The sequence below is a fragment of the Aspergillus ambiguus genome (assembly GCF_047715705.1).
Source record: "Aspergillus ambiguus strain CBS 117.58 unplaced genomic scaffold BDV59scaffold_13, whole genome shotgun sequence".
Lineage (NCBI taxonomy): Eukaryota > Fungi > Ascomycota > Eurotiomycetes > Eurotiales > Aspergillaceae > Aspergillus > Aspergillus ambiguus.
Window position 1 is genome coordinate 71,925 of NW_027395526.1, and position 27,079 is coordinate 99,003.

The 27,079-nt window shown below is 49.8% G+C and overlaps 12 protein-coding genes across 12 annotated transcripts; 7 read left to right on the top strand and 5 right to left on the bottom strand.

Annotated features, from left to right (window-relative positions):
- Positions 1–226: 226 nt before the first annotated feature.
- Positions 227–2,905, top strand: BDV59DRAFT_22426 (putative potassium transporter). The gene is made up of 3 exons (XM_073696002.1): positions 227–400; positions 499–707; positions 791–2,905. Exons 1-3 carry the CDS (start codon positions 394–396, stop codon positions 2,657–2,659), a joined length of 2,085 nt encoding a protein of 694 aa, XP_073548440.1. The 5' UTR covers positions 227–393; the 3' UTR covers positions 2,660–2,905.
- A 96-nt stretch (positions 2,906–3,001) lies between these two features.
- Positions 3,002–5,440, bottom strand: BDV59DRAFT_176947 (mRNA-binding ribosome synthesis protein NOC2). Its single transcript, XM_073689535.1, has one exon. The coding sequence runs from the start codon at positions 5,357–5,359 to the stop codon at positions 3,008–3,010; it is 2,352 nt and encodes a 783-aa protein (XP_073548441.1). The 5' UTR covers positions 5,360–5,440; the 3' UTR covers positions 3,002–3,007.
- Positions 5,441–5,566: 126 nt separating this feature from the next.
- On the top strand, positions 5,567–6,596 carry BDV59DRAFT_176948 (ESCRT-I subunit protein VPS28). Its single transcript, XM_073689536.1, has 3 exons — positions 5,567–5,697; positions 5,755–5,991; positions 6,052–6,596. Exons 1-3 carry the CDS (start codon positions 5,608–5,610, stop codon positions 6,457–6,459), a joined length of 735 nt encoding a protein of 244 aa, XP_073548442.1. The 5' UTR covers positions 5,567–5,607; the 3' UTR covers positions 6,460–6,596.
- A 157-nt stretch (positions 6,597–6,753) lies between these two features.
- On the top strand, positions 6,754–8,155 carry BDV59DRAFT_176951 (S-adenosylmethionine-dependent methyltransferase). Its single transcript, XM_073689537.1, has 3 exons — positions 6,754–6,903; positions 6,969–7,229; positions 7,313–8,155. Exons 1-3 carry the CDS (start codon positions 6,870–6,872, stop codon positions 8,050–8,052), a joined length of 1,035 nt encoding a protein of 344 aa, XP_073548443.1. The 5' UTR covers positions 6,754–6,869; the 3' UTR covers positions 8,053–8,155.
- Positions 8,156–8,263: 108 nt separating this feature from the next.
- BDV59DRAFT_207501 (glycosyl hydrolases family 31-domain-containing protein) lies at positions 8,264–11,064 on the bottom strand (the record flags this gene model as incomplete). The annotated part of the gene is made up of 8 exons (XM_073695007.1): positions 8,264–8,290; positions 8,401–9,021; positions 9,083–9,481; positions 9,540–9,641; positions 9,701–9,817; positions 9,876–10,367; positions 10,419–10,901; positions 10,954–11,064. 8 exons carry the CDS (start codon positions 11,062–11,064, stop codon positions 8,264–8,266), a joined length of 2,352 nt encoding a protein of 783 aa, XP_073548444.1.
- Positions 11,065–11,699: 635 nt separating this feature from the next.
- Positions 11,700–13,710, top strand: BDV59DRAFT_207502 (sugar porter family MFS transporter; the record flags this gene model as incomplete). The annotated part of the gene is made up of 9 exons (XM_073695008.1): positions 11,700–11,762; positions 11,823–11,913; positions 11,998–12,084; positions 12,138–12,266; positions 12,314–12,420; positions 12,487–12,550; positions 12,609–12,981; positions 13,035–13,241; positions 13,347–13,710. 9 exons carry the CDS (start codon positions 11,700–11,702, stop codon positions 13,708–13,710), a joined length of 1,485 nt encoding a protein of 494 aa, XP_073548445.1.
- A 1,562-nt stretch (positions 13,711–15,272) lies between these two features.
- On the top strand, positions 15,273–17,671 carry BDV59DRAFT_207503 (OPT family oligopeptide transporter; the record flags this gene model as incomplete). Its single annotated transcript, XM_073695009.1, has 3 exons — positions 15,273–15,459; positions 15,516–15,683; positions 15,741–17,671. 3 exons carry the CDS (start codon positions 15,273–15,275, stop codon positions 17,669–17,671), a joined length of 2,286 nt encoding a protein of 761 aa, XP_073548446.1.
- A 574-nt stretch (positions 17,672–18,245) lies between these two features.
- On the top strand, positions 18,246–20,192 carry BDV59DRAFT_207504 (major facilitator superfamily domain-containing protein; the record flags this gene model as incomplete). The annotated part of the gene is made up of 6 exons (XM_073695010.1): positions 18,246–18,491; positions 18,560–18,888; positions 18,945–19,785; positions 19,849–19,967; positions 20,018–20,101; positions 20,168–20,192. 6 exons carry the CDS (start codon positions 18,246–18,248, stop codon positions 20,190–20,192), a joined length of 1,644 nt encoding a protein of 547 aa, XP_073548447.1.
- A 238-nt stretch (positions 20,193–20,430) lies between these two features.
- BDV59DRAFT_22454 (uncharacterized protein) lies at positions 20,431–21,285 on the top strand. Its single transcript, XM_073696003.1, has 2 exons — positions 20,431–20,720; positions 20,773–21,285. The coding sequence occupies exons 1-2, from the start codon at positions 20,520–20,522 to the stop codon at positions 21,241–21,243; spliced, it is 672 nt and encodes a 223-aa protein (XP_073548448.1). The 5' UTR covers positions 20,431–20,519; the 3' UTR covers positions 21,244–21,285.
- rok1 (RNA-dependent ATPase ROK1) lies at positions 21,260–23,662 on the bottom strand. The gene has a single exon (XM_073689538.1). The coding sequence runs from the start codon at positions 23,581–23,583 to the stop codon at positions 21,346–21,348; it is 2,238 nt and encodes a 745-aa protein (XP_073548449.1). The 5' UTR covers positions 23,584–23,662; the 3' UTR covers positions 21,260–21,345.
- Positions 23,663–23,874: 212 nt separating this feature from the next.
- Positions 23,875–25,066, bottom strand: BDV59DRAFT_176957 (F1F0 ATP synthase subunit g). The gene is made up of 3 exons (XM_073689539.1): positions 24,684–25,066; positions 24,422–24,506; positions 23,875–24,367 (listed from the first exon to the last, which is right to left on the bottom strand). The coding sequence occupies exons 1-3, from the start codon at positions 24,943–24,945 to the stop codon at positions 24,124–24,126; spliced, it is 591 nt and encodes a 196-aa protein (XP_073548450.1). The 5' UTR covers positions 24,946–25,066; the 3' UTR covers positions 23,875–24,123.
- Positions 25,067–25,334: 268 nt separating this feature from the next.
- On the bottom strand, positions 25,335–26,494 carry BDV59DRAFT_192857 (uncharacterized protein; the record flags this gene model as incomplete). The annotated part of the gene is made up of 6 exons (XM_073692119.1): positions 25,335–25,554; positions 25,613–25,704; positions 25,852–26,038; positions 26,085–26,120; positions 26,169–26,398; positions 26,456–26,494. The coding sequence occupies 6 exons, from the start codon at positions 26,492–26,494 to the stop codon at positions 25,335–25,337; spliced, it is 804 nt and encodes a 267-aa protein (XP_073548451.1).
- Positions 26,495–27,079: the final 585 nt, after the last annotated feature.

Here is a 27,079-nt window from a genome sequence, read left to right on the forward strand (position 1 = left end):
AATAAGAGACAAAGAGTTTTAGCACCGTTACACGTCTGATCAATTGCCTCGACAGCCATTTATCGAGCAAGCAATACCTAGCTCTGCCAAAACACGCGCCTCATATTCCAGGCCTCAAAATCAGCTTTTTCACGAAGACTCCCATAATACAGACAATGTGTCATCGAACCCGACTAAAGAAGACCTTTTTATTGCATTTTTTTCAACATCCTTGTGGGTAGCGGTGTGCGCCCCTCAATAGGGTAACAGACCCTCAACGACTTTCATAATCGCTTCAGCTTTCGTGAACCACGCTTTCTTAAAGTCTGGAGACAATCTAATACTTCTGGCTTTTCAACTATATTGCTAGAAAACTTTTCTTCTCGACCAGCTTCTTCCACCTGGTCGGGGGGAATGGTCTGTGAGTTGCCCTATATCACTGATCACATTTCTTGGTTTCCATGTTTGCACGTGGGTCACTATCATAGCTGCTGCATTTTCTGACCTAAATTTGTATAGCCTACGCGTGGTTTCGGCCTTTGGGCCGGAGTCTCATTGGTATACTCCCACCGCTCAATTTCATCACTCTTCACTATGCATATTTTATCTCAGTGTCACTGGGCTGCAGCCTTGTATTCTGGGGTGCCGCGAACCCTTTCCGCAGCGTCTCCTTTTGGGACTCCTTTTTCATGTGTGTCAGTGCCATCACTGGGGCTGGACTAAATACCGTAAGTCTAATATCCCCGTGTCCTGTTCTATCCACTATTGGATGCAATCTACCGTTGTGAGATGATGTTGACCACACCTGCAGGTTGATTTGTCAACTCTGAACACATTTCAACAAGCCATCCTTTTCTGCCTTCTTATTGTGGGACACGCAATCCCCATATCTATGACTGTGCTTCTTGTGAGGAGAAAAGCCTTTGAAAGGAAGTTCAAGGGGATCTCGCAGGAGTGGGCCCAGAAAAGGGTTTTTCGACGTATTCGAAACCTCGACCATTTATCACATCGCCGGTCAGAGGCACCAAACCCCGAAGCTGGGCCAGACCAAATGGGGCGGCGCCCCGGTTCCAAGCACGATCCTAAAATTTTTGAGACGACATATAACGCAGCCTCAATGAACCTGGCGGACGACGACGATCATATTCGATGGGCTGACGACGACCAGATCACTCTCAGCAACGTGCGTTCCCATGGTCACCGCAATCATCACCTGTTTCACAATGCAGGCGTTGGGGCTCGGCTAGATCTGAATAACCACCCGAATAATGCCTCGCCGAACCTGCCTGTGGTTGAAGAGGAATATAGTGATATGCCGCCTCTGAAGAGCAGGTTACGCGGCCCTCAAAAGTACTTTTCTTCAAAGGGCATGGTATCGAGAAACTCCCAGTTTCATGGATTGACTCTGGAAGAGCGAGAAAAACTTGGTGGTGTTGAGTACAGAGCTATCTCGTTTTTGTCATTGATTGTCTTCTTTTACTGGGCCATGTTCCTCGTTCTCGGCATTATCGGGGTAGGAACTTGGTTGGAAGTGAACCATCCTGACATCCCGCGCAAGAACGGACTGTCGCCTTTTTGGACCGGCGCATTCTTTGCTGTTTCTGCCTTCGTGAACAGTGGCATGTCTCTTTTGGACTCTAATATGACTGCGCTGCAGACAAGCGCATATCCACTTATCACAATGGGGATGCTCATTCTTGCTGGGAACACTCTTTACCCTTGTTTCCTACGGTTCATAATCTGGTTTATGCGGCGTTTGCTACCCGCCAAGCCATCTTGGAAGACATGGCAGGTGACTTTAGATTTTATCTTGGATCACCCCAGACGAGTATACACCAACCTTTTCCCAGCCCGCCACACATGGTACTTGCTGGGCACTATCATAGTCCTGAATGGATTTGACTGGGCCATGTTTGAGATCTTGGCCATTGGAAACAAGGAAATTGAGAAGCTCCCTGCAGGCTACCGGGTCCTGGACGGACTCTTCCAGGCCCTCGCCGTGCGGGCTGGTGGATTTTACGTTGTCACGATTTCTGGCCTTCGCCAGGGTCTCCTGGTCCTATACGTCCTCATGATGTATGTCTCGGCATATCCGGTTCTGGTCACGATGAGAAACACCAATGTTTACGAAGAGCGGTCGCTGGGGATCTACACTCATGATGAACAACTAGAGGCTTCATCTCGAAAAAGCCCTAGTATTTTTATGAGTTTGGTCAGACACCATCTCCTCGGCCGACAAGACGTTACGACCACCGAGTCGTCTCGCAGCTACTTCGTCCACCAGCAGCTCCGATCCCAGCTCAGCCACGATATTTGGTGGATTGCCCTTGGAGTCCTCTTCATCTCCATAGCGGAATCGCCCAATTACAGCAAGGACCCCGTGGGTTATTCGACCTTCAACATCATCTTCGAAGTCGTCTCTGCGTACGGGTGTGTCGGTGTTAGTGTCGGTTATCCAGGCACAAACTCATCATTCTGCGGTTCCTGGCACACGATCAGCAAGCTCATCCTTGCTGCGGTTGCTTTGCGAGGACGACACAGAGGCCTTCCTGTGGCTATTGATAAGGCCGTAATGCTCCCGAATGAGTCGCTCGCCTGGGCAGAGGAGGAAGATGCAGCCCTTCGGCGGGAGCAGTCGCGTGCATTCAGTGTGGACAAGATGCCTGTTGGGACTGTGTGATCAGTCGTCCGCAATGTTTGATGGAGTTGATCGCAGAGCTAGTGCTGAAATGAGCCAGGTGTAACAGATTGCGTTTCCCATCCAGGTGGGAACTTCTACATAATGCTTTTGTTTGTTTGGTAATCCTGTTTTCCTGTTTGTTGCCTTTGTTTGTTCATGCCTCACCTAAAAGTTTATCAGTCCAGTTTCCATTGTGCGAATGATCTTTTTTGACTTTCTTGGTAGAAAAATCGCTCGTAAGATTGGTCTTCAACTTTTATATTGATATCAAACATATAGAAACATCCCAAATAACTACACGTAGAGTATAGTAGACCCATCCCAGAAAGTAACACAGGCGAAATCGCCCTAATCCTCCTCTTCTTCGAATTCTACCTCGTCTTCATCCTCCTCTTCCTCTTCCTCCTCTTCCTCCTCCTCCTCACCGTTATCAGAAGAGACATCCTCATCGTCATCGCTGCCACTATCATCACCAGCCACATCGTCCATCAGGACATCCTTATCGGCGTCTTTCTCAGCAGCTCTACGCCTTTCTTCTTCCCGTCGGCCCTCTTCCAAAATCCGAGCCTTCTCCTCCCGCAGTTTACGCTGGGACTTGACGAACGCGCCAAGAGGTGTCGCAGCCCAATCAACATCCTTCAGGAAGGTGTCGACCTCGGCGCGGTTGCGCGGGGTAAACGAGACGTTGACACGACGCTCCTCGATCCAGCGGGCGTTGGTCTCGACCTTTTGAACGAGGAGGAGGATCATCTGGTTGACCTTGGAGTTCTTGTTTCCGCCGGAGCGCGAGCTGGCCTGCTTGAGCCAGCGCTTCAGCGAGACGACAATGGGCACGGAAAGCTCGGGGAAGGCGATGTGCTTGGTCCAGAGGACGAAGAACTCGGACAGAAGCTCGGCGACCTGCTCTCCGACGCCGTCCTGGTAAACGCGGGTGCGGAGATAGGACTTCGGGGCGCGGATGGCGGTGCTGAAATCGAGCTGCTTGAGTGTGCTGGACTTCGGGGGTTTGCGCATCTCGGCCAGGTTGAGGACTTCGATGAGGGCGGCCGCGAGCGGGATGTAGGTGCCGGTGGCGCGGGAGAGACGGAGGAGGGAACGGGTGAGTTGGAAGCGGAGGGGGAAATACTGCGCCGTGGGGATAAGGCGCATGGCGCCGGTGCTGATCTGGACGACCGGGTAGATCAGAGGACGCATGGCGGACTGTTTGCCGGCCTTGGCTTCGGCGAGGCCGTCGCAGTGCTGGGAGAGCACGCGCGACCAGAAGTCGAGCGAGTGCACGTACTGCCAGTTGTAGATCGTCTTGTAGGATTCCTTGGACGTGTTGGTGATGCTGCTTCGGAGGTGGATGGCGAGTTGGCGGATGAAGTTGAAGCCGGTCGTGTAGGAGACGTTCTGGTCGATACCCCAGAGCTCTGCGGCGGAGTTCTTCATGAGGTTCACGCCCGGGAGCGTGTGGACAGTCGTATTGCGGCTGCCCTTCACAACACCTTCGTAGGAAGCCTTGAGGACGGTCTCCTTGATACCTGCGTCACCGATGACCATCAAACGCCGCAGCAGGAGGAAGCCAGTGATACGAGTGGCCTCGCTGGTGGAGACGTCGGCCCAGATACCGACGACGGTTTTGATCAGGACCTTGAGGAGTTTTCTGAACTGAAGGAGATACGGGAGCATCGGCTCGATTGAGGAGAGGGTCAACTTAAGCGTCTGCGCGTCGGAGAGATTCGTGAGCAGTTGGTGGACGGAGGAGGTGTGGGACTTTATGAGAGGAGTAAGGTTCTTGAACTTCTTCGAATCCAGGGACACCCTGATTTTACCAGAAGCCGACTCCTTGACGGGTAGGTGATGTGACAGAGCCTTGGGCACGGCGCCGAGTGCCGTGACAAGCACTTGGTGGTAAACGTTGGGGTCTGAGATGGAATATTTCTGCTCCTGACCGTCGACCTCGTTGAGGTAGGCCGCGGAGCGGAAGGCGAGAACTGCCTGGCGCATGGCACGGATCGAGTTTTGCTCTTCCATAAGCTTTTGCCATTTCTTCACCATATCAATGGTAAGCGTGTTATCCACGACCTCTCCCTCCTCGGCAGCCTTCTTTTTCTTCTTTGCGGGCCCCTCCTCATCTTCGCTCAGCTCGAGAACTTCCGTGAGGTCCCCGTGGTCGCCGAAATCCAGCAGCTCGGCGTCGTTTTCCTTCAGATATTTGTAAAACTCGGGATCTTTCTCTTTTAAAGACTCGAGCTGGTCTTTATGCTCCTCGAAGGCGTCGGCGCTGGCTTCGGAGCCAGACTCGTCGTCACTCTGGGCTGCGGCGGCTTCGTCCTCCTCACCACTCGATGCGGCAGATTCATCCTCTTCTTCCTTTTGCTGCTCAGAACGCTTGCGCTTTCCGGTCTTAGGGGTGACATCCTTCTTGCGGGCCTTCTTGGCCTGGTCGGCATCGGCATCGGCGATATCGAAACCTCCTGAGAAAAAGTCGTCGACGTTCATTCCGGCAAAGGAATTCCCTTTCTTTCCCTTGTCGGCGGTATCATCCTCATCGTCACTACCATCGCGGTTCTCTTGTACCTTGGCATTGTCTGCTCTGCGCTTGTCTTTGAGGTGGTTGCGTTGCTTGATCTTCGCAACCGCTTTTCTGCGCTCGAGGACGTCCTTCAGATGCTTCTTCTCGAACTTCTTGGTGGACTTCTTCTGCGCTCCCGCCATTGTGACTCGAGGTTCCTACCTGACCGTGGGAGGTAGGATAATGGGGGAAGTGAAGGGGGTATATGTGGAAATGGAGATGGGAGATACTGGATGCAAGAAAAGAAAAAAAAATTAAAACATGCCGGGGCAGAAAAAGGCGGTGAGCTGGGACTTCCCAAAGAGGCGACCGCCTGCCGTCTCTGCTGCGGAGTAGACAAGCCGAAGATCACTCCAACCAACTCGTCATTACGCCTCCATGCAGCATCATCATGTATGCGCAGCGTCCTCTGGCCTATGCGCCAACTCCCTACAGCTACACACCTAATCCGGCCTTATCAGCATCCATCAATCTCGATGAGGTACGCTGGAGTGTCCTGGACATGCTTGCGGGGTACCTGGCTAACTGATAGTGCTAGGAAGTCAAGTTAGCTTCCAGCTCGGCGGATCGCGATCTTTATGAGTCTCTGGCCGAGATCTACAGTATTATTGTGACTTTGGATGGTCTTGAAAAAGCATACATCAAGGACGTCGTTACCGAAGCCGAGTACACGGAAACATGCACGCGGCTACTGAAGCAATACAAATCCAGTCTGGGCGATGATACCGTTGCGCGGGAATTCGTTGACTTGGAAACTTTCAAGCGTACCTGGGGGGTAAGATTGTCCTTGCCTATTCCATATGAACGAAGGATCTCACTGATCTGCCTCGCTTAGTTGGAATGCCCTCGTGCCACAGAACGCCTTCGGATTGGACTCCCTGCTACCGTCGAACAAGCTACGCATAGCACGCCCGCCGCGAACATGGGCCCCGCGACAGCCGGCCCTACCGGTGGTGCCTCGGGCGGTCTCATCTTGACGGCAACGGAGAACTTTATCACCTTTTTGGATGCGCTGAAGCTAAACATGGTGTCGAAAGATGCCCTCCATCCTCTACTGTCCGAGGTAATCCAGTCTGTGAACAAGGTAACGGACGGGGATTTTGAGAACCGGGGGAAGATCATCCAGTGGTTGATCGCACTGAACCAGATGCGTGCGACTGAGGAACTCAGCGAAGACCAGGCCCGGGAGTTGGCTTTTGATATTGAGCAAGCATATCAAGGGTTCAAATCAACCCTAGACTGAGTGGTTGGGTCCGCTGTCCCCGAACTTGTATATATTACATGCGGTATGAAGATTGGGATGGGAATGGAGTCCGGGCGTTTTGGATATTGAGCCTGAAGCGATTTCCGCTTTTTTATTTTATTCTTCCCTCCATGAATTTCTTATTCTCTTTCAAATACGAAGGAATCTGTCCCTCCCGGTTGACGGTTCCTTATTTTTGGGCCGGAGCGGGTCCGATCCGCGGAACGGCGCAGTCCCAGCTTTCCCCTTTCGGGCAATCACGACTTTTTTTTTTCTGCATCAGAATCGGGAAGCCCCATACGCCTTTTGCCACGGGTCAGACGGCTATATGAGTCGATTCCGGACCATTGCCCCTTTGTAGCGCATCTGACTTCCCCCTCCGGCGGATATCATCCATCCTCCTATACAACATGATAAGCGCCGATCTTGACGAGCCTCTTCATGGTATGTCTCCTAGCCCTCGCCAGACAGATTGCGGAATATAGCGGGACTGATAAGCGGTGTCGTAGTGCTCGATCTTCCCCAGATTCATACAAAGCCATCGGGAACTGAGATCTTGCGAGCGCTTGACCTCCTGGCGATCAAACCGCGAAGTTTCAGCTCCAAGAACCATGAAGCGGTGAAGAGACCGGCCGTTCAACCGGCGGGAGTCACTCGTTATCTGACGTCGTTCATCTCCAGCCCTCTCTCGTGGCTGGACACTGATGAGCTTCGGGAAGCCGTATGGGACGCGGCTGCAGCTCGACTGAGCGAGCGCTCTGGTCGATCCGGTAAGCCCCGAGGAATTCTGCATTTCTTTGACCGTGCCCTCCCTCATTTCCGCCGTCTAACGTTGGTGATTCACATGGAATAGCAATGCCGGCTATGTCCCGTGTTTTTACAACCCCAAGCCCGTGGGGCGAGGAGCTTACTTTGACACTCCACGAGCCATCCTTGACAGCGGACAACCTGGGCATGAAGACATGGGTGTCGTCATACCTTCTTTCCCAGCGCCTCCACTCTCTCCTCGAGTCAACCCCACAGCTCGTCCCCTCCACATCCACCGCGCCCAAGAGGGACCGGACGCTCCGCGCGTTGGAACTAGGTGCAGGTACCGGTCTTGTCGGCCTCTCCTTCGCAGCCATACGCGGTTCCCATGCCTCGATCCACCTCACAGATCTCCCCGATATCGTACCTAATCTTTCGCACAATGTCGCATTGAATGTAGAACTGCTGAACAAGACCAACGGGACCGTGACAACCGGTGTGCTGGACTGGACTGTCACACCGAATCCTTTGCCCACCGCAGCGGAACAATACGACGTCATCCTTGCTGCCGACCCGCTATATTCGCCCAGTCATCCTAAGTTACTCGTTGATACCATTACGCACTGGCTGAGTCGAGGGCTTGATGCGCGAGTTGTGCTTGAGATGCCGCTCCGGGATGCATATCTACCGCAAGTGCAGGAATTGCGCGATCGAATGGCCACCTTGGGGCTGGCAGTTGTGGATGAGGGTGAGGAGGTTGGATACGATGACTGGGAGACGGCGGATGGGGGAGCGCTGGCTGTCCGGTGCTGGTGGTCAGTCTGGGGATGGAGTGAGAAGCTCTAGCAATCTCGGACCAGACCGCAGGCTGCTTTCGACCACAATCCACGATGTCACGAATAGCACATGATACATGAGCGATACTAGACGAACATGCATAGAAATAGAGCTAAGAGTTCTGCAATTGGCCGAGTTATTCATCGCTGGTAAAGAAGTCGACGTGTCTGCTGTATCTACTGCTCACGTGCATACCACACGTTCTAGGATATTAGGGATTCTATGTAAGATTGTCATGCGATCCTACCTACTATTTTGATAATAGTCGACTCTATACCTTTACTTAACTTTGAAGGACGCCCCGGAAAAGTCCTCATGTGCACGAAGAGTACTGTTGTCGACAACCTGGAGTCCAACAGCTGCACCAATGGACTTATTGACGACCACAATATCCATCGATCCCGTTACTTTGCCTTCGACAACATCAACCTTGACTTGATCACTGTCACTGCTGATGTCCAGGACAAACTTGAAGTCACACGGACTCTCATGGTCAGGAATCTTCACTGCCGTTTTCATGCCTTCAACCCAGTTCACCAGGACTTTGATGTCTCTGCCCCAGTCATACACCACGTTGTCATTTTTTGCATCTTTGCTCTGGGCAATCGCGTATCCGGGCCTCAATAGAACAGGCAAAGAGAAGTAGTCGTGCTCTTCGATGACATAGCCTCCCCCTGTCCGCATTTTCTGGTCGATAATGCCATACCACTCCCCCTTGGGAAGATAGTATTGCACCTTGCCTTCAGCATTGAAGATCGGAGCGACTAGAAGACTGTCACCGAGCGAATACTCCATGTCTTGGTACCAGGCCATAGGATCTTTGGGATGTTCCAAGAACAAAGCCCGCAGCATTGGAACACCGGTTTGGTGAGTCTGGATAGCACTTGAGTAAAGGTACGGCATGAGGGAATGCTTGAGTTGGACGAAGTGTTTCAGGACTCTGTCAGCTTCGCCAGTCTCGTCTATGAGCCAAGGAACCTTGTTGGCAGTGTCAATTCTGTCAGTTCATCGACGATATCAGACCAGAAGGCGAACTTACCCGGAAGCTGCCACTACCGTGTAACCTGGAGTGACTGGAAAGAAGCCCAAAGGCAATCCATCTTTTAAATAATCCGGGGTCAGGCTTCCCTTCGAACCCGCCAATATCATGGGCCCAGTAGCCGAAACCTGACAGGGCAAGGCTTAGACCGCCACGCAGGGTCTCTGCCATTGCTTCAAAGGTACTGTATGGATCACCGCCCCAGTGGACGGGGAAGCGCTGGCAACCTGCGGTGGCAGAGCGTGCAAAAAGGGCAGCTTTATGCTCGCCAAAGTTCTTGGATAGTACTTCGAAGGTGACCTTGTTGTAAAGGAACGAGTAGTAGTTGTGCATCTTTTCAGGGCTGGAGCCATCGAAGTAGATAACATCACCTGTGGGGATGCGCTCGCCAAAATCGGTCTGCAAAGGGACAATTGTGTGAGAAGGTTGCTGGGTATTTGCACGGAATGGGTCTTACTTTGAAAGAGTCGACTCCCATGTCGACAAGGGCCTGTAGTTTGCCCTGGTACCATTTGCAAGCCTCTGGGTTGGTAAAATCAACGAAGCCCATTCCCGCTTGCTGGAAAGTATTTTTTTTGGTTACCTTATGAAACGTTCGAAAAGTGTGCTAGAACTTACCCAGAAGTCATACTGCCACACACTTCCATCGGTCTTCTTGATGAAGTACCCCTTGTCAGCCGCTTCATCGAAGATTGTGCTTTCCTGAGCGATGTAAGGGTTGATCCAGACACAGATCTATCCTATATATCAGCGCTCACAAAATTAATACTAGTTGTGATGGGGGAAAACCCACATGAATTCCGCGACTCTTGATCCTTTCCAGCTGGCCCTTCGCATCTGGAAAATAGTCCTTGTCAAACTCATAATCACACCACTTGAATGCCGGCATCCAGAAGCAATCGAAGTGAAAGACGCTGACTGGTATCTCTCTCTGCCTCATCCCGTCGAGGAATGTAGTGACAGTATCTTCATCATATTCCGTTGTAAAGCTTGTGCTGAGCCAAAGTCCGAAGGTCCACGCGGGAGGGAGAGCCGGCTTGCCAGTGATAGTAGTGTATCTTTCAACAATGGACTTCGGGTCGGGACCGTAGATCAGATACATGGCAAGGGACTCTCCCGGAACAGAAATATTGATTCGTGTTGTTCTTTCTGATTGAATTTCGAGGGAAATAAAATTCGAAGTCGGAATGAACACACCATAGCCGGCAGAGGTAACAAAGAACGGAATATTTTTATAGGTAAGTTCGGAGCCAGTACCACCGTCTTCATTCCAGATTTCGACACTCTATAAGGGTTTGATAAGCAGGTTGTCAAATATCTTGCAGAGAAAATATACCTGGCCATTCTTAATGAGAGGCCCGAACCGCTCCCCTAGTCCGTAGACTTTTTCTCCGACTCCAAGTTGTAGTTGGTATGTAACCCATCTCTTACCCTTATTGGGATCTAGATAATTGGCTCGAGGATGAAGAGCAGTGGTCCCTTGCTTGATGTATGCCACTGAGCGCCATCCTAGCTTTGTGAGGAGCTTATCTTGAGTATGAAAGCTGATGTCGAATGATTTCGGGCGTGTATCCACCGTGGCAGAGATATGACCAGCCTGGAGCTTGAGGTTTTCGGTTGATCTGGTGGCCTCAACAGAACTAATCCGAGCTGACTTTCCTTCTGGAAACAGTTCAAAGTGTGGTCCTTGGGTTACGCTTTCCTGTTTGGTCCAGTGGGTTGAGGACAAATGCAAAACATTGTCAATAGGGGAGCTGAGAGAGTGAGTCAATGTCGGGTTATTCAAAGTATCACCCCGGAAATTGATTGGTTTGGAAGACTAGATGTTCGTTAGGAAATGTGATCATTATATCGTCCAGAGCTCCTCTCACAGTCACAAAGTGCAGAGTGTCTCCACGCGTTTCAGCTTTAACCGTTTCAACTGCCCAGTCAAGGAGCGTATCTGGCGCTGGATGCCAGCAACCATGTGAGAACTTCACCATGCTGTTTGCAATTGTGCTGATGCGTAAATTGGGAAAGCGTTGGTGACTTCGTGCGCCGAGTTGACGCTTTATAGAGCTTGATATGTGGAGATATGTGCCCCAAAAATCACGTCGGAACAGGCCGATTTACTTGATCCAAACATCTGAGCTATTTAGGCGCCCGGATATATCTTCTATCTCTTTAACCGCTCCTGTTACCTACAAAAAAAAAAAAAAAAAAACAGGAATATACCTATCAGCCCTCCTGGATATCCCCCTCAGTTTGCTCTGCCAAGGCCGAGGGAATATGCGGGCGTGGGGGTCCGTGTCTTACCATGCCAGCCAGATGGAGATGGTCATACGACAACTTAGACCGCTAGGCATATGAAGGATTCAGCTTCTTGTTGAATTCCAAAGAAGGGTCGGAGCTCTAGCCCATCGGGGTTCTTAGCGCGTACCCGATTCTTGGTTCTTCCCCACGGGGCGCTGGTAGAGGCGCCCTTTTCTTCGGCAGTTATGCAGGGACTGAGGTCAAGCAATCAGCCTGATTTGAGCCTAATGAATTTGAAAGTTGCTATATAGTAGCTCTTGTAGGATGCAGAAGTTCCTAAGTAGGTTCTGTTTAGTTTGTATGAACTCCGGATATTTTTGCCGTCATGACCTCTCCAAACCATAGGAGGATCAATGCCTATACATGGGGCTGCGGACTTTTTGCCGCTGTAGGTAGTATCCAATAAATAAACCAGAATGATTCTTATGTTTCTCTGTGTGGTGTTTAGGTCGGTTCACTGTTGTATGGCATCGATTCGGGCATCGTTTCTACCGTCATAACGCAACCTACTTTCCTGGAATATTTTGACCCATTTGATCGTCAGTGCCCTGCTTTGCTCCCTCTCCATCTATCTCTCCACGAATTCTGTGGCAAGAATCGGTTGAACTAACCACTCACGACAGCCAGCATCAAGGGTGCAGTTGTTAGTACGTTTGGAGCCGGCTCAGTGTTCGGCGTGTTCTTTGCGGGATGGAGTGCGGATTTCTTAGGTTAGTACAGCACGATATGCTATACGATTAATGCCCTTACCAACATTTTCTAGGACGCAGAAAGACTATTGCCATTGGTGCAATCATTGCGTTGCTTGGTGGGATCATCCAGGCGGCCTCAGTCCATGTCGGCATGCTCATTGCTGGCCGCATTATCGGTGGTTTCGCTGTGGGAATCATGAGTGCGTTGTCCGCCTTTTACAAATGTGAATGCTCTAACGATTGGTAGATATGACAATCCCGATCTATAACTCAGAGATCGCCCCGTCCCATAAGCGAGGGTTGATCGCTGGTTTGCATGCGCAATTCGTTGGAGTTGGATTCGCTGTAGCAAACGTATGTTTTCCCAATGGTTATAGTTCATATTGGGAAATTATATCTTCTTGCTAATTGATCATCCAGTGGGTTGGATTTGGTTGCTCTTATGCCAAGGGTGAATTCCAATGGCGTTTCCAGCTGGCATTCCGTAAGTCACTCCAGTTTTGTTTTCAATGACCAGTATTTCCGGAAACTTATGCATCTAGAATGTCTGCCTGCTATCATCATCCTGGTGGGAATATTCTGGCTTCCGTATTCTCCGCGCTGGCTGCTTGAGAAAGAACGGGACGATGAAGCTCTTGCGGTCATCAAACGCCTGAATGGTCACAAAGGTCAAGACAGTGCCTTTGTTCAAGCTGAATTCTACCAGATGCGCGAGCAACTACGTTTCGAGAAACACCAGCATGTGGCCGGGTGGGTTGAGTTGTTTACTCGGCCTAGCTATCGCAAGCGCCTTATTCTTGCAGTTCTTGTGCAGGCATTCACCCAGCTCTCGGGAATCAATGTCATAAATTATTATCAGACCGACCTGTATAAGGGGTTAGGTATGACTGGCCACACTGTTACATTGCTTGCTGGGTGCGCAGACATTGGTTCCTCTCTCGACGCTTGCCATACTAACGAGTGTGTAGTATATATGGCCTCGTGGGCCCAGTTGCAAACCTTGTTTGCCTGTACTATGTGGATTCCTGGGGCCGTAAAAAAACCCTCTGGATCACTGGCCTTATCATGGCGATGGACATGGCGCTCGTCATGGGCCTATCAGGAGGGTTCAACCACACTGGTAATCAAGTCGCTAAGGGATTTACTATTGCCTTTATTTTCTGCTTCTCCATGATGTAAGTGAATGGCTTTTCTTCCCTGGTACAAATCTGCGCATACGGTACTATGATTATTTTAGAATGCACAATTACCTCTATGAAAATAGCTCACACACTGTCCAGATACTCGCTAGGGTACAACAGCATTCATTATATATACGTCCCAGAAATTATGAACATGGCAATTCGTGCCCGTGGATCGTCGATCGCCATCATTTGCAACGTGCTAATCAACATCATCTTCAATCAAATCTCACCAATCGCTTTCGCCGAAGTCGAGTACAAATATTATGCGCTGTTTATCTGCACCAACATTGTTGGTGCGGCTACAGTGTTTTTATTATTTCCCGAGACAAAGGGCAAGACACTGGAGGAAATTGGCCGTATATTCGGTGATGATGTTGTTGTGGGAGACCTGGACGAGGTTCGTGAGAAGATTGAAGGGGTGCAGGGTGCAAGGGGGGAAAAGTCTGAGGAGCTGAAGTAGCCTTTTCATGAGGATACCCTGTTACTTTGTGAGGGTGTATATCCTTTCAAATAGACTCAGTCAGGGGGTATTTGCCGTAGTATCCGGAATAAGCACGGAGTATTCATCTTTATGATCCTGCCTCATAACATGTTTATACTTCATATCGATTATTTGACTGCATCCTATGTCTAACGGGATCATAAAACAGTCGGACGGCTAGGATACTACCTCCCATTCATTCTTGATAGTGCCATTCTTATGTCCATTGTCAACCGCCTCCCTTCGACACTGTCCCTGGTACATCAACAGCAAAATGGAGATTGATTCAATTACTACTCGGTATAGGTCGTGGCCTCGGGACACAAACTTCTATCATCGGTCTCCAGAACATTATAACACCGGCGGTAATCCCTGTCACCATGACGATGGTCTCCTCCGGTCAAACTTTCGGCGGCTCAGTCTGGTTAGCCGTTGCACTTGACGAACGAGCTCAGAAACGTCCCAGACATCAATGATTTCGGTACCTCGCCCTCGGGTATTATACATACTGCAAATGGAGACACAAAAAAACTTAAAAACAATTTTTTCAGCTGCGTACGCAAATGTGTGGACAACATTTCTTATTTGGCGGCTGGCTCGACAGCATTTATCTTCCCAGTTGCTTGGGGAATGGGCATGAAGAATATCCGAAAGACCGAGAAATATGATGGTCCAGGTGATGAAGAGAAGGAAACGGGGAAGGAAAGCCCTATAAAAGTTTAGACTTTGCCTGAATTTTTACGGAGTACTTCGCTCGCGCTCGCCCTTTGTGCCTTGGCACTTAGGTGCCTCGGAATTGATTAGAGTTCACCTCCCCACTTTGTATTTAGTCTATTATATGGGAAAAGCCCGAGTCAATCTAGCAAATAGCTTAGCTTTGGTGAGATACACCCCCTGTATATCAAGGTTGCTGATCCCATTTAGTTCGATATAACGCCATTCGTGCTTAAAATGACATTTATGGGCTAATATACGTAGCTAACAACTAAACAACTTGCACAACGAATAGTCAGCGTCTCCTGGGAAATGATTTTGTTCGAAATGGTTACATAGTCGTTCCTAGATGTGGTAATATGGTGAGGGGTAATCAAGGATTTCCAGAATCCAAGTAAATGTCCAAGGGATAACTTCTGAGACATAATCAGATTAATTTTCCCAGCTTGGAAGAAGACATAGTCCTATCATGCGAGGACCCTCTAGTTATTACCCTTGTACCTGGACGTTTATCGGTTTGTGAGGCCTAGATATCGAGCTTCTTTTTCGACATGGTCTAATTTCTCCGTGGGTTAAAAATTGCACTACCATGGTCTGTTAGCTAGTCATGCATCCGCCATTAAACCCGAGCATCGCATCATGTGGATAGTCTATGATAGTGTAACGTTGCATGCATCTGTCTGAGCTATCTTAGCTAACAAAGGGTGACTAGTATCTTATCATTGATGTCTATATATTTCGATCAAATTCCGGGTATTGTGCTACGTATATGCTCTGCTCCCTGGATGGGTACTGCAGACCTTTCCACTGTATTCCCCGTGGACAAGATGGCAAATCATGTTAAAGAACAGAATACTTCGAAGACTCCTTTACCCCAAAAAGGGGGATTTGTTACAAAGCAGCCCATAGAGACCGTCAGCGATAAGAGGCTCGACTCCGATGAGCCAGAGTCTCTGCAGCCCCAACCTCACGACGGTGTACAGTATGTCAAGGGACACCCAGTTATTCGTGACGGTAGGATGGCCTTCTATCTGTCTATTGCTAATTATTCTGACTAAAAATCTCTTAAGGGACTGATGTATCCAACTTTATCATATCTGATAGGGACGATGGTGACCCGGCTTTGACTTTTCGCTCTGTCGCCCTTGGCTCTGTCTTCACTGCCCTTTCAAGTGTGATCACCATGCTGTATGTTTTCAAACCATACCAAGTGCAGGTCTCGGCTGTTTTCGTGCAACGTAGGTCAAATGCATCCAAGCAATGCATTACACCGAGACTAACAAGATTGTTTCCAGTCCTTGTGTTTATTCTCGGGAAAACATGGGAGATTCTAACTCCCTACCCCGAAAGATTCAAGTGGAAATGGCTCCAAGGAACAGCCCGTTTTCTCAATCTTGGACAGCATTTTGGTATTAAAGAACATGTTGTGGCAGCTCTAATCGCGTCATCAGGCAATAACGGTCTTTCCGGCGTCGAGGTTTACGCCGTTGAACGCCTTTTTTACAACATTAGTGTGAATGCCACTACTGCTGTCCTATCTACCTTCTCCATATCCTTGTGTGGCTTTGTTATAGCGGGTGTGCTACGACCGCTCATTGTATATCCAGCTGAGATGGTATATTGGGCAACGCTGCCTCAGGTGGTCCTCTACCAGAATCTCCACTTTAACCCCAAATCCAACAAGTCCCGTTTGATGAAGTTTGGCTGGGCCCTTGCCATCGCAGCATTATGGGAGTTCTTCCCTGCATACATTGTGACCTGGTTCGGGGGCATCTCAATATTTTGTCTAGCTTCGATGGGTGCGCCCAAACATATCAGGACAGTTTTCACTAGGGTATTTGGAGGTGCTTCTGCCAATGAGGGATTGGGACTGTTGAACTTCTCCTTGGACTGGCAATACATCCAAAGCACGTATCTGTCGTTGCCGTTCAAACAGCAATTTAATACTTGGATTGGTTACTTCATCTGGTATGCTGTCACTCTCGGGCTATATTACGGTAATGCGTGGAACGCCAAAAACTTCCCCTTTATGTCAAGCTCTCTTTTCTTAGCCAACGGAAAGGGGTTCTCAGCAATGTCCGTTGTCAATAGCAGGGGAACAGTCGACTTCGCTAAGCTCAAAGAAGTTGGTCTGCCATATCTGACTTCAAGCACTGTCTGGGGTTATCTAACGCAGAATCTGGCCATTGGTGCGCTGATTACTCATGTGCTTATTTTCTACAGTAAGGACATGATCCTATCATGGAAGCAAGCGCGAAGTAGGATGCAGCGAGATAGACACTATCAGGGAATGCTCAAGTATAAGGAAGTCCCGATGTGGTGGTATCTTCTCCTTTTTGCCCTGGCATTTTTTGCTGGACTGATCGTGAACATCAAAGGGCAAACTACGCTACCGGTATGGGGCTACATCGTTGCTCTACTGCTGGGAGCCTTCATAAGCCCATTTTCCAGCGTCATGTACGGCCTATATGGAAATGGGATTGCAACCAACCAACTCTCCAAAATGGTGGCTGGAGCTCTGCATCCAGGTCGGCCCCTTGCCGGCCTTTATTTCGCCAGTTGGTCCCATCAGGTTATTCTCCTATCTGTCAATTTAGCAAATTGGCTAAAGATAGGACAATACATTAAGGTCCCTCATCGCATCATGTTCGGTACCCAGGTGTACGGAACCCTCCTTGGGGCGGCATTGAACTATGTCGTAATGATCACTATAGTCACCAATAAAAGAGAAATCCTCCTCGACCCCATTGGAAACAATGTCTGGAGTGGATCTACAGTGCAATCTCTCAACTCACAGGCGGTTACATGGTCACTCGCAAAGGAGGTCTACAGCGTCAACGGACGATATGTAATTGTCCCTTTGGGCCTTGTCATAGGCCTTGCGCTTCCTGTCCTACATTATGGCATAATGAAGATGTTCCCACGGATACGAAAATGGCCACTAAATACTGCAATTATCGTGTCATGGGCCGGTCAAGCGTACTATGGAAACACGTCCTGGATATGGTCCTCTATTGCAGTGGGCGTATTTTCCCAGTTTTGGCTAAGACGGCGCATGCCGAAGATTTACAATGAGTACAACTACCTTATTGGAGCTGCATTGGATGGAGGGTCTCAGCTTATTGTTTTCATCCTCTCCTTTGCGGTCCTTGGTGCGAGTGGCACAGAACATCCATTCCCAACATGGTGGGGAAATCCGAAAGGCCATCCTGACCATTGCTTGTGAAGCGGAGTTATATTGCAGATTGAAGCCTACACCAGCCCTGTGGTGCGCATTCTAATACCTACGATATGGAGGCTGTGATGTGTGGCTAATTCTATAATCTTATCTTTATCGTATCGTCTATTATGGAGCATTCATCAATCCGAAAATTCTCAGCTCAATCCACTGCAAATTTTATAATGTCGTAGATTAGCTACGTTTACTAACCAACTGAGGTGTTGACGGAAAGCACTAAGACCCGATGGATGGATGGCGTGTAAACACCTCTGGGTGATGCAAGCCGGCCGGACACCCAGCCTACAACCACAACTCGCATGGGCGTTATTATAAGCAGGTAACATTGGTCGAATATGACGCTTTATATTGCTAAATACAGCTAACTGATATTGAAGCCCCCAGCCAAGCACGCCGTCTACGGAGGCGATAAAGGGCTTCTAGTAATGATCCCATTACTCCGCCCGGTCACGACATAGCATTGCTATATATACTGGTATTTACTGTTTCTACAATGAGCTCGATCGCATTCTATTCCACTCCCATGCACATAATTCTATACTAGACTTTGACTATAGAAGCTATGACTGTGGATACATCGAAGTCGGTGCAAGTCTCTACTAGCGAAACAGATGTATCTCCCAGCGAGAGTGTTTTGGATGCTAGTAGCCAGGAACGACAAAAGACATATTTGCATGTCGGGGAAAGCACTTTCGAGTCGACGGAGGACGCTCGATTCTACCGCCCAATTGACAGCTATGAGGGAATTCACCGCTGGGATCCGGAGTTTGACTGGTCGGAGAAAGAGGAGCAAAAGATCGTTCGAAAGGTGCGTAGGATCCATTGGATTATTCTATATTGTTCTATAAGGTAACCGCTCATTAAACCCATTTACAGATTGATGCTCGTGTTTGCACATTCGCCTGTGTCACTTTCTTTGCGCTGCAGCTGGACCGAGGGAACATAACACAGGCACTAGCAAGTACTCTTTTGCACGACTTGAAGATGACAAGCAATGACTACAATCTGGGTCAAACCATCTTTCTTGTCTGCTTCCTACTAGCGGAGATGCCGTCGCAGTTGATTTCGAAGAGGCTTGGACCCGACCGTTGGATCCCCTTTCAGATGGTTGCATGGAGTTTGGTCGCATCCTGCCAGGCATTCCTCAAGGGTAAAGGGTCCTATCTTGCATGCCGTGCTTTACTGGGCCTTCTTGAAGGCGGATTGTAAGTACTATATTGTTCTTAACTTCATATTCAGATATCAAAGTAACAATCTACAGTATTCCTGACACGATACTGTTCCTATCGTTCTTTTATAAGTCCAACGAGCTTCCGAAGAGGCTGGCCTGCTTCTGGATATCCTACACATTAACAGGCATTATCGGAGCGTTCTTAGCATTTGGCTTTCTTCATATCAAAGACTCGAATGGTGGTGGCTCCTGGAGATATTTATTCGCTTACGAAGGCTTAATTACAGGCGTGATTGGGATTATCGCCGCATTCTGGATGCCTGCCTCGCCGGTTCAGACCAAGGGCGGATTTCGTGGCAAAGACGGATGGTTCACGGAGCATGAGGAAAAGATTATTGTAAACCGCGTTATCCGGGACGACCCCAGCAAAGGAAGTATGCACAATCGCCAGGCAGTCAACCCAAAGCTTCTCTGGGAGTCGCTTAAGGACTACCATATGTGGCCTATCTATCTGCTTGGTCTCATCTGGATGATTCCTACCACTCCCTCCACCAATTACCTCACTCTGCAGCTTCGGTCTCAAGGATTTTCCACGTTTCAGACCAGTCTTCTGACCATTCCCGCGGCTGTCCTAGCCATTATCACGATGATAGGGACTACATGGATTGCGGAGCGTACTAACCAACGCCTACTCTGTGGCGCCGCAGTAGAGGTGTGGAACCTTGTGTTGCTGATCGCACTCGAAACTCTTCCGGAAAGAAACATGCCTTGGCCTCGATGGGCGATACTTAGTTTGCTCGTTGGCGGGCCGAACATTCACCCTGTGGTAGTGGCTTTAACGTCACGAAACGCAGGGTCGGTACGAACCCGGACTGTTGCCTCTGCTTTGTATAATATGTCAGTGCAACTAAGTAACATTGCCGGTGCTAATGTAAGGACCTTTTTTTTACCCCTCTCCCTTCCAGTTATTAGAAGGCAAGCTCACAGTGCACAGGTATATCAAACGAAAGATGCTCCATACTATAAGCATGGAAACAAGGTTTTGATCGCACTGGCAATTGTCAGCATCTTCCTATTCGTCGCATCGAAACTTTACTACGATTTCTGCAATAGGTAATTCACAAAACACTGCCCACGGGTGCTTTTGCTAAGTTTGTTGGCAGACGAAACGCGACCAAGTGGAATGCGCTGACAAGCGAGGAACGGGAGACATACTTGCGTGAGAACAAACTATTGACTAATAAGAGGTGAGCTATTTAACTGCATACTTCTCGGTTATTCAAGTGTTCAAAAGGCTCATGCATCCAACACAGAATTGATTTCAAATTTGCTTGTTAGATACTGGAAGGATGGAAGTTGAGGATCAGAGCCAATCAAGTCAATAGTCAGAATACATAGAGTAAATGGAAGTTATGCTGTGTATGCCCACAAGAGCAAGGCAAGAACATACATCGTTTCGTGGATACTTGAAGCCTATGAAGTATGTGAGACCGTATCTAAAAATCAGGTCACGTGAAAATACCTTCTGACGTCATATCTTGAGGAGCGCATGAACCATCAACACCGCCTTCCTTCTCCCAACTACCCTCGCAGGTATATATATCTACATCGGTTACATGTGCCACAGGAGAAACATTCTCTATAATTATCATCATCCACACAACCATGGTGATCGGTCTTCTCGCAATCACCGCCATTCCCACGGTAACAGGCACATCGCTCGGCGTCAGCGAACAGCGTAAAGCCAACCAGCGAAAAAATGACGAGCGTCGCATGGCAAAATTCCACATCGACGCAGAGTCCAGTGGGGAGACAGAAGAGGATAAAATACTGCATGGAAAAAGGGTCGTACTAAGAGATAGTAAGGTAAGAATGTGTCCTATATCACGTACCTCGCTATTTACTGACATCGAAACAGGTCTATCTTGATCACCCCCACTCCTTCAGTCGCAAAACTCCTTCCCACACAGCACAGGCATTCTACATTGACTATCCCGAACTTGAAGAGACAAAACACCTTAAGCGCGGACTGGGGCTCGTGAGTACGGTGTCTGATGACCCGCCGATGTTGAACTGGATATATGCGGATAAAGACACGCACGAGCTCAAGTACGGAAACAGGTCGCAAAGTGTCGCTCATGTCGTAGGTCCCTGGGACTGGGCAGATGAGGAAAAGACCATTACGCTGGAGCAGAAGCGGACGTTTGTCGCGGTGGAGGAAGCAGATGGTGCCTGGGCGGTCTATTTTGACCGGAGCGGAGATGAACTAGAACAAGTGCTGGAACATCAGGGGAAATTGGATAATGCTTTCGCACCGATAAATCTGAAGCGGTCTTTGATTGAAGAGCCTTCTCAAGAATCAAGCGGCGCAAATAACAATACTTCATGAAAATATTGTGGGTATGATATCAGATTCGTAAGATTATAGAATTCTTTCCGTGAGAGAAACAGCAGGGCAAGGTGAGTGATATCAAGGGATAGATCCCCGGAATTAGTCCTCTAGCCCACTCCAGCTATCGTCACCACTATCTGCATCGGCGGGACCAGCTTGTGCCTGATATTTCCTGTTGCGGCTGGCAGTAATGGCGCCCTTCTTCCTGTTCTCCATCCGCCTCTCATAGCCACTCTTTGTGCTGATCTTGGACTGGCGCGACTCCTTGTTGTCTTTGATGCTCTTGAGATTGGACTGCCGGGCCTTGACACCATGCTTTTTGAGTTCCTTCTTATCCTTCTTGCTCAGGTCCGGCAGAGAATTCAACAACCACTTCTGCACGGACTTCTCTTCGCCTGTTCCTCGTAGCTTCTCGCTGACATCTATGATGTTGGCAATGCTTTTCACATAAGGAATATCCTCTTTTGTGTAGTATGTAACGGCAACGCCACCTTCACGGCCAGCTCGGCCTGTCCGACCAACACGATGGACGTAAACTGCCGCAGAATTCGGGATGTCGTAATTGACGACACCATTGATCCCCCGGAAATCAACGCCACGGGCCAAAAGATCCGTCGTAACCAGGATCCAAATCTCTCCTTTGCGGAAACCTTTCATTATCTCGGACCGTTGGCTGTCAGACAGGTCGGAGTGGAGCACAGCGATCCGTGACGAGCCGCCTGCCTCAGGTGGTATGTCGTAGAGCAATTCTGAGTGTAAGGCGACGGCTCTGCTGATAGTTTGGGTAAAAATCAAGAACGGCGGACGGAGATGGACGTCTGTTGTTGTGCGTGCCGCAGGGTGGAGTAGCTGCCGTAGTCCGAGAAGTTTACCTTGTTCTGTTGCAGCATACACGAGCTTGTGCTCAATGTTCGGGATGGCGGAATCTTTCAGGCCAACAACAAGGCGGATTAATGGATATGAGTGCGTCGTGCCAGACAAGTCCTTGCGTTCTTGGATGGTCGATTTGGCAAGATCTTCAATGTTCGACCCCATGGTCGCGGACCAAAGGCTCACTCGAAGCTCTGGGTGAGTGCAGGAACGCCAGATATCGAGAGTTTGTTCACGGAAGAGCGGGTCCAGGAGAACGTCGGCTTCATCCAGAACGATATTTCTAACGAGCGGCAAAGCAGCCATGGACTTGGTCTGATTTGCAGACAGAGCGTTGACGAGTAACAATGGGGTTGTAACGAGGATGTCGCTCTTGGTGACAGGCGCTCTGGCTTTCGTCTTCACACCCGCTGTTTGTTCGTCATCCTCCGACTCCGACGCTGATGATGAGCCCTCCTCATCCGAAACATCCTTGCCATCCTCTTCATTACCATCGCGCTCGACAACCTGCATGCCTTTCTTCATCAACGTGATCTTCACGCCAGTTCCTCTAACAAGTTTCCGGCCCTCGTTCACAATCTGACCCGCAAGCTCCTTAGTAGGAGCAACGACAATGGAGAAGATGCCCCGTTCCTCTGGCTGTTCGTGGTGATGGCGAACAATCTTATTGATTACCGGGATCAAGAACGACAGAGTCTTCCCGCTGCCAGTTGGAGCGACAACCAAGAGATCAGGTTCCACTGTCTCTCTAGATTCCGACGTGGGCTGTACGCTGCAATCTCCAAACTGCAGAGGGAGAGTTCCAAGCTGCACCTCCGTCGGCACCGTAAATCCTTGCTCTGTTATATTCTCCGCAAGCCGGCGCGAAATCTTGTACTTCGTGCGTAGCTCTTTGAAGGAGACGAGGGGTTGAGGGAATAGACGTCGGGCCTTTTTTTGTTCCTTCTTTGTCAGAGCCTTCGCTTCTTCCGGTTGTTCCTTTGCCTTCTTCTTCTTTTTCTTTTTCGGTTCTCCGGCTTGCGGCGTCGCCGTCGACTGGATCTCCTCCAGATCGCGCAGATCGGTCACCTTGATCTTATGTGCATTTAAAATTGTCCGACGTTGCACCTCATCCATCTCAGCCCCATTATCGGATTCAGGGTCGCCGTCTTGGTCGCCCGAATCTTGCTGTTCCGGGTGTTTCCCGGCACCAGCACCGCCGGCAGAGGTGCGCTTCGCGGAACCGAAGAAGTCCAAGTCGCCTGCATCCTCATCCCCCGAGGCGGTATCGTCCACCGCGTTGCCCCTCTTCCTTTTTTGACCATGTTTCTTTCTTTCTTCCACCAGTCGGTCGGCCTCGGAGTTGTGAAAAAGCTGCGGGTTGGCCGCCTTGCCGGTGGACGGAAGCCGTGACGGTTGCGCCGAGGTTGCTGCTGCACGACCAGTTTTCAGGTTCGTCGACCGAGTTAAGAGTTTGAAAGCGTCCATCGCTCACAGGAAAGCACTAGGCAGTTTGTGCCTGCGCGCGGTTTCGACGAGAAAGGGACGGAGTGGTGTTGAGAAAATGGTTGTCGTTCGAGCAAGAAAAAAAAAAAGTCCATCAGAAATTCATCCCCGCACGGGCCAATCAACGTCGAGGAAAGCCGGCTTCCCCTGGTATGATCAGTTTACTGTGAGGATATCAACTAACCATCTATAGCGGGATATTAGAGGCTCTTCTACTGAGGGGTGCAGTGCTAATTGAAGTTTGGAAGCGTATTGCTATACAGAATCTCGAAGGCGGTCGATAGTCTATGTATTCAATCGCATTTGGTGCTTCTACCTACTGTTTCTATTCGAAATTTCCGAGCCAACATTCCAGCGGTCGACATCATAGTCCAGCGGAATACTGCAGTACGCAGACGCCGACCAGCCTCCATGTCATGTTTACCTCAGACAACAGTTATATTCCATCGTCTATCATACAATAGTACAACGCGCAACAAAGGAAAAGTAAAGGACAGATTGACATTATCGCAGGCGATAGATCTAGTGGTGCTCAGCGTGGCCCCGGTAGCCGACGATGTTCATGCGGCCGACCATCTCGCCGACGGTGAAGAAACCAATAACCTCGGCGAGGGTGACACCGGCCAGGGCGATCTCCTTCTTGTTGGCGTTGCGGACGCGAGCAACGATGTTGGAGGGGGAGACGACGTTGACGTTCTTGAGGGCGGCGGGGTTGCGGAGACCGTTGATCAGAGGCTGGAAGTAGGACTGGAACGTGGCCAGGCTCCTGGAGGAGATATCAGTGAGATGGCCCTTTGGGGGTACCGGAGACGGCGCTTACGGGGGGGTCATGTTCTGGCCACGGAAGATCAACTTTCCGAGTTCAATGCCGACCTTCGTGTAGTAGACAGTAGGGGGTATCATGGCTATTATAACATTGCAGACGGTCAGCCCACGCTCGCCAGAGATCGTCAACACAGGAGGATTGGACCGGGTCGTCAGGGGAATGCAGGAGGCACAGTAGAAGGGATCGAAGACTCGCTTCACACAGGAAGAGATAGTCCATGGAGCACTATGGTATCATGCAGGGAGGATCCTCTTACAATCAACAAAGGCGATGACTTTTCCGGTCCTTCCACCAACCTTCCGCAGGGCGGCACCGGCGTTCTGAGCGGCGCCAGCGATGGCGGGGCCAGCGGAAGAAGTGACCTTGGAGAGACCCTCAGAAGCCTTGGAGGCGGCCGAAGAAGCAGTCTCACTGGCCTTGGAGGCAGCCTCGGAGGTGGAGGAAGCGTGCCTGACAGCCGTTCTCCGGACGAGGAACTGCGATTGCCGAAGGACGGCACGGGACGCCGTAGCGGACATCTTGAAGGCCACAGGAGAGAAGAAACGGGTGGGAGAAGGAGAGAGTGACGCTGAAAGGCCGGGAGGAGGACAACGGAGTCCAATGGCGGGTTGGTGAAGGGCCAAAGATGCTAGATCGTCGCGCAATTGCAAGACCAGAATTGAGATTTGACGCTCGGGAAGTTCAGGGAAAACCGGAGGGCCGTGTCACGTGGGGCTCTTGTCCGGTTCGGGATCTTACTAATCCGGCCATGGCCTTACTGTTTACGATCATGTTTACATCTAACGGCCAAGGAAAGAGACAGTCCCCGCTATACTTGATCATTAGCCAGATTAGCACATGCAGCCACCTCAAAAGACTAGTGTCTCGCTCTCTCTGACTGTTCCTCTCCGCTCATTCCCTCCGAGCCCTAGGAGATAGCATCTGGAAGCTGGGATGGCTCTCCGTGATACATCCTAAACAGAGGATCCCACACTGTCACTGAGCGCTTTGATACGCGCCCATTTTGCAATTCAGGCTGCGGTACGATGAGAAGCTTCTCTGCCGAGGCTTCCAGCGCCTGACCAACGAGGCTCTCGTCCTCGAGGCATTTACTGTAACCTGAAACGATCGTCGACAAAGGAGTCATGCTACGACGCGTTATTCTTATTAGCTTCGACTGTAGCCAGGTATGGACGGTCACTATACCACTCTGGAGACACGGCGGCCACAACTTCGGGCGGTATGATCTTGGTAGCCACGAGGCCCGGCAGAATGCAGTTTATGCGGATGTTTTCATTCTTTTCGACGCATCAATTGGATACCTTTCATTGCAAACGGACCGCTTACTTACAATCTTGAGTACCCGCGACGTTGCCCGGACAAAGTTCAAGACCTAAACAATGACCCGGTCAGTATTGGGTTCTTTCAGGACTCCTTCAACCTACGGCCGCTTTTGCCCCATCGTATTCTGGATACGTTTCGTGCGGCATCACAGCCGCACAGCTGGATGTCGCGACGATGCTTCCCCCCGGTGTTGTATTCTTCCGCATGAAGTGGATTGCCAGCTGGGTGCCGTAAACTACTCCTTTGTAGTCGATATCTGTGCACAGGAGGTTTGGCTTTGGAGGAATCCTAGCGGGTCAATACATATACGACCTAGCATTAAGGGGCTTCTCACTTGTCCGAATCCTTATGGTCAAGGATAAAGATGGAACTTGTCCCAGATCAGCGTTCCAGACAGATAAACAATGAAGTCAATTACCTCTTGTCTACAATACCGGCATTTGCGCAGAGAGCATCTAGGCGCCCATATCTGTCCCAGACTTCTTGAAACGCCTTTGCTTGGATGTCATAGTCCGCCACATCGCAGTAGTGGAAGGTCGCGTTGTCTCCCAGCTTGGATGTGAGCTCAGCGTTATTCTGGATATCGGCCATGGCGACCTGCCATCCCCTATCCACAAGGTCTTCGGATAGAGCCTCTCCCATACCTGACTGTTGGAGACCATTAACTATTTAATGCTTTCTAGGGTTTTTTTCCAGAGGTCATACAGAGGCACCTGTCACGATGGCCACACGCTTCGAAATCATTTGCAATTGAATTTGCACGGATCTTGAGGTACAGAACGATGTATACAGCAGTCAGCTGGCTATCGATAAAACATGCACCCAGCCCATGGCTTATATCCAAGTATTTCACCATGGGCGTTGTGTAGTGCATGTAATGTGAGTTGTGGGGTGCATGTAGCGGAAATCCTTCTCCAGTACTCCGCACATCTTCTCTCATCTCCTGGCCTGCCCCTGTCATAGCTTTTGTCTGCTGGTTTAAAGTAGCCAGGGACATGGGAAAGGGCACTAAATTCGTGTCCCGGACCAGCCCTATTGTGTAAGTCCCCCCGAGGGGGATATACCACTTGGAATGAAATTAGGAGTCGCACAGAGAAATATTTGCGTGGAAATACGTACCATATTTAACTTATTCCGAAGCTCCCATCTTCGGCTGAGGGCTTTATCAATGGCCAATAAGCAAGATTAATGATCCATACTTGGCGCTTCGTACAGAACAAGTCACACTCCCATTCAGAACTAACAATGTAGCTCCCCACCAAACGAGAGTTATTTGCTAGAGAAATGCGCTGATCTCCACCATGCCGCCCTACGGAATCTGTTGATCAT

Coding starts and splice junctions, on each gene's coding strand:
- BDV59DRAFT_22426 (XM_073696002.1), top strand. Junction 708..790: donor CTGGGGCTGGACTAAATACC/GTAAGTCTAATA, acceptor CCACACCTGCAG/GTTGATTTGTCAACTCTGAA.
- BDV59DRAFT_176947 (XM_073689535.1), bottom strand. CDS start 5,359: ATGGCGGGAGCGCAGAAGAAGTCCACCAAGAAGTTCGAGAAGAAGCAT.
- BDV59DRAFT_176948 (XM_073689536.1), top strand. CDS start 5,608: ATGTATGCGCAGCGTCCTCTGGCCTATGCGCCAACTCCCTACAGCTAC. Junction 5,698..5,754: donor CATCCATCAATCTCGATGAG/GTACGCTGGAGT, acceptor TGATAGTGCTAG/GAAGTCAAGTTAGCTTCCAG. Junction 5,992..6,051: donor CTTTCAAGCGTACCTGGGGG/GTAAGATTGTCC, acceptor TGCCTCGCTTAG/TTGGAATGCCCTCGTGCCAC.
- BDV59DRAFT_176951 (XM_073689537.1), top strand. CDS start 6,870: ATGATAAGCGCCGATCTTGACGAGCCTCTTCATG. Junction 6,904..6,968: donor TCTTGACGAGCCTCTTCATG/GTATGTCTCCTA, acceptor GCGGTGTCGTAG/TGCTCGATCTTCCCCAGATT. Junction 7,230..7,312: donor CGAGCGCTCTGGTCGATCCG/GTAAGCCCCGAG, acceptor CACATGGAATAG/CAATGCCGGCTATGTCCCGT.
- BDV59DRAFT_22454 (XM_073696003.1), top strand. CDS start 20,520: ATGGTGATCGGTCTTCTCGCAATCACCGCCATTCCCACGGTAACAGGC. Junction 20,721..20,772: donor TCGTACTAAGAGATAGTAAG/GTAAGAATGTGT, acceptor ACATCGAAACAG/GTCTATCTTGATCACCCCCA.
- rok1 (XM_073689538.1), bottom strand. CDS start 23,583: ATGGACGCTTTCAAACTCTTAACTCGGTCGACGAACCTGAAAACTGGT.
- BDV59DRAFT_176957 (XM_073689539.1), bottom strand. CDS start 24,945: ATGTCCGCTACGGCGTCCCGTGCCGTCCTTCGGCAATCGCAGTTCCTC. Junction 24,507..24,683: donor AGTCATCGCCTTTGTTGATT/GTAAGAGGATCC, acceptor ATGTTATAATAG/CCATGATACCCCCTACTGTC. Junction 24,368..24,421: donor GGCCAGAACATGACCCCCCC/GTAAGCGCCGTC, acceptor TATCTCCTCCAG/GAGCCTGGCCACGTTCCAGT.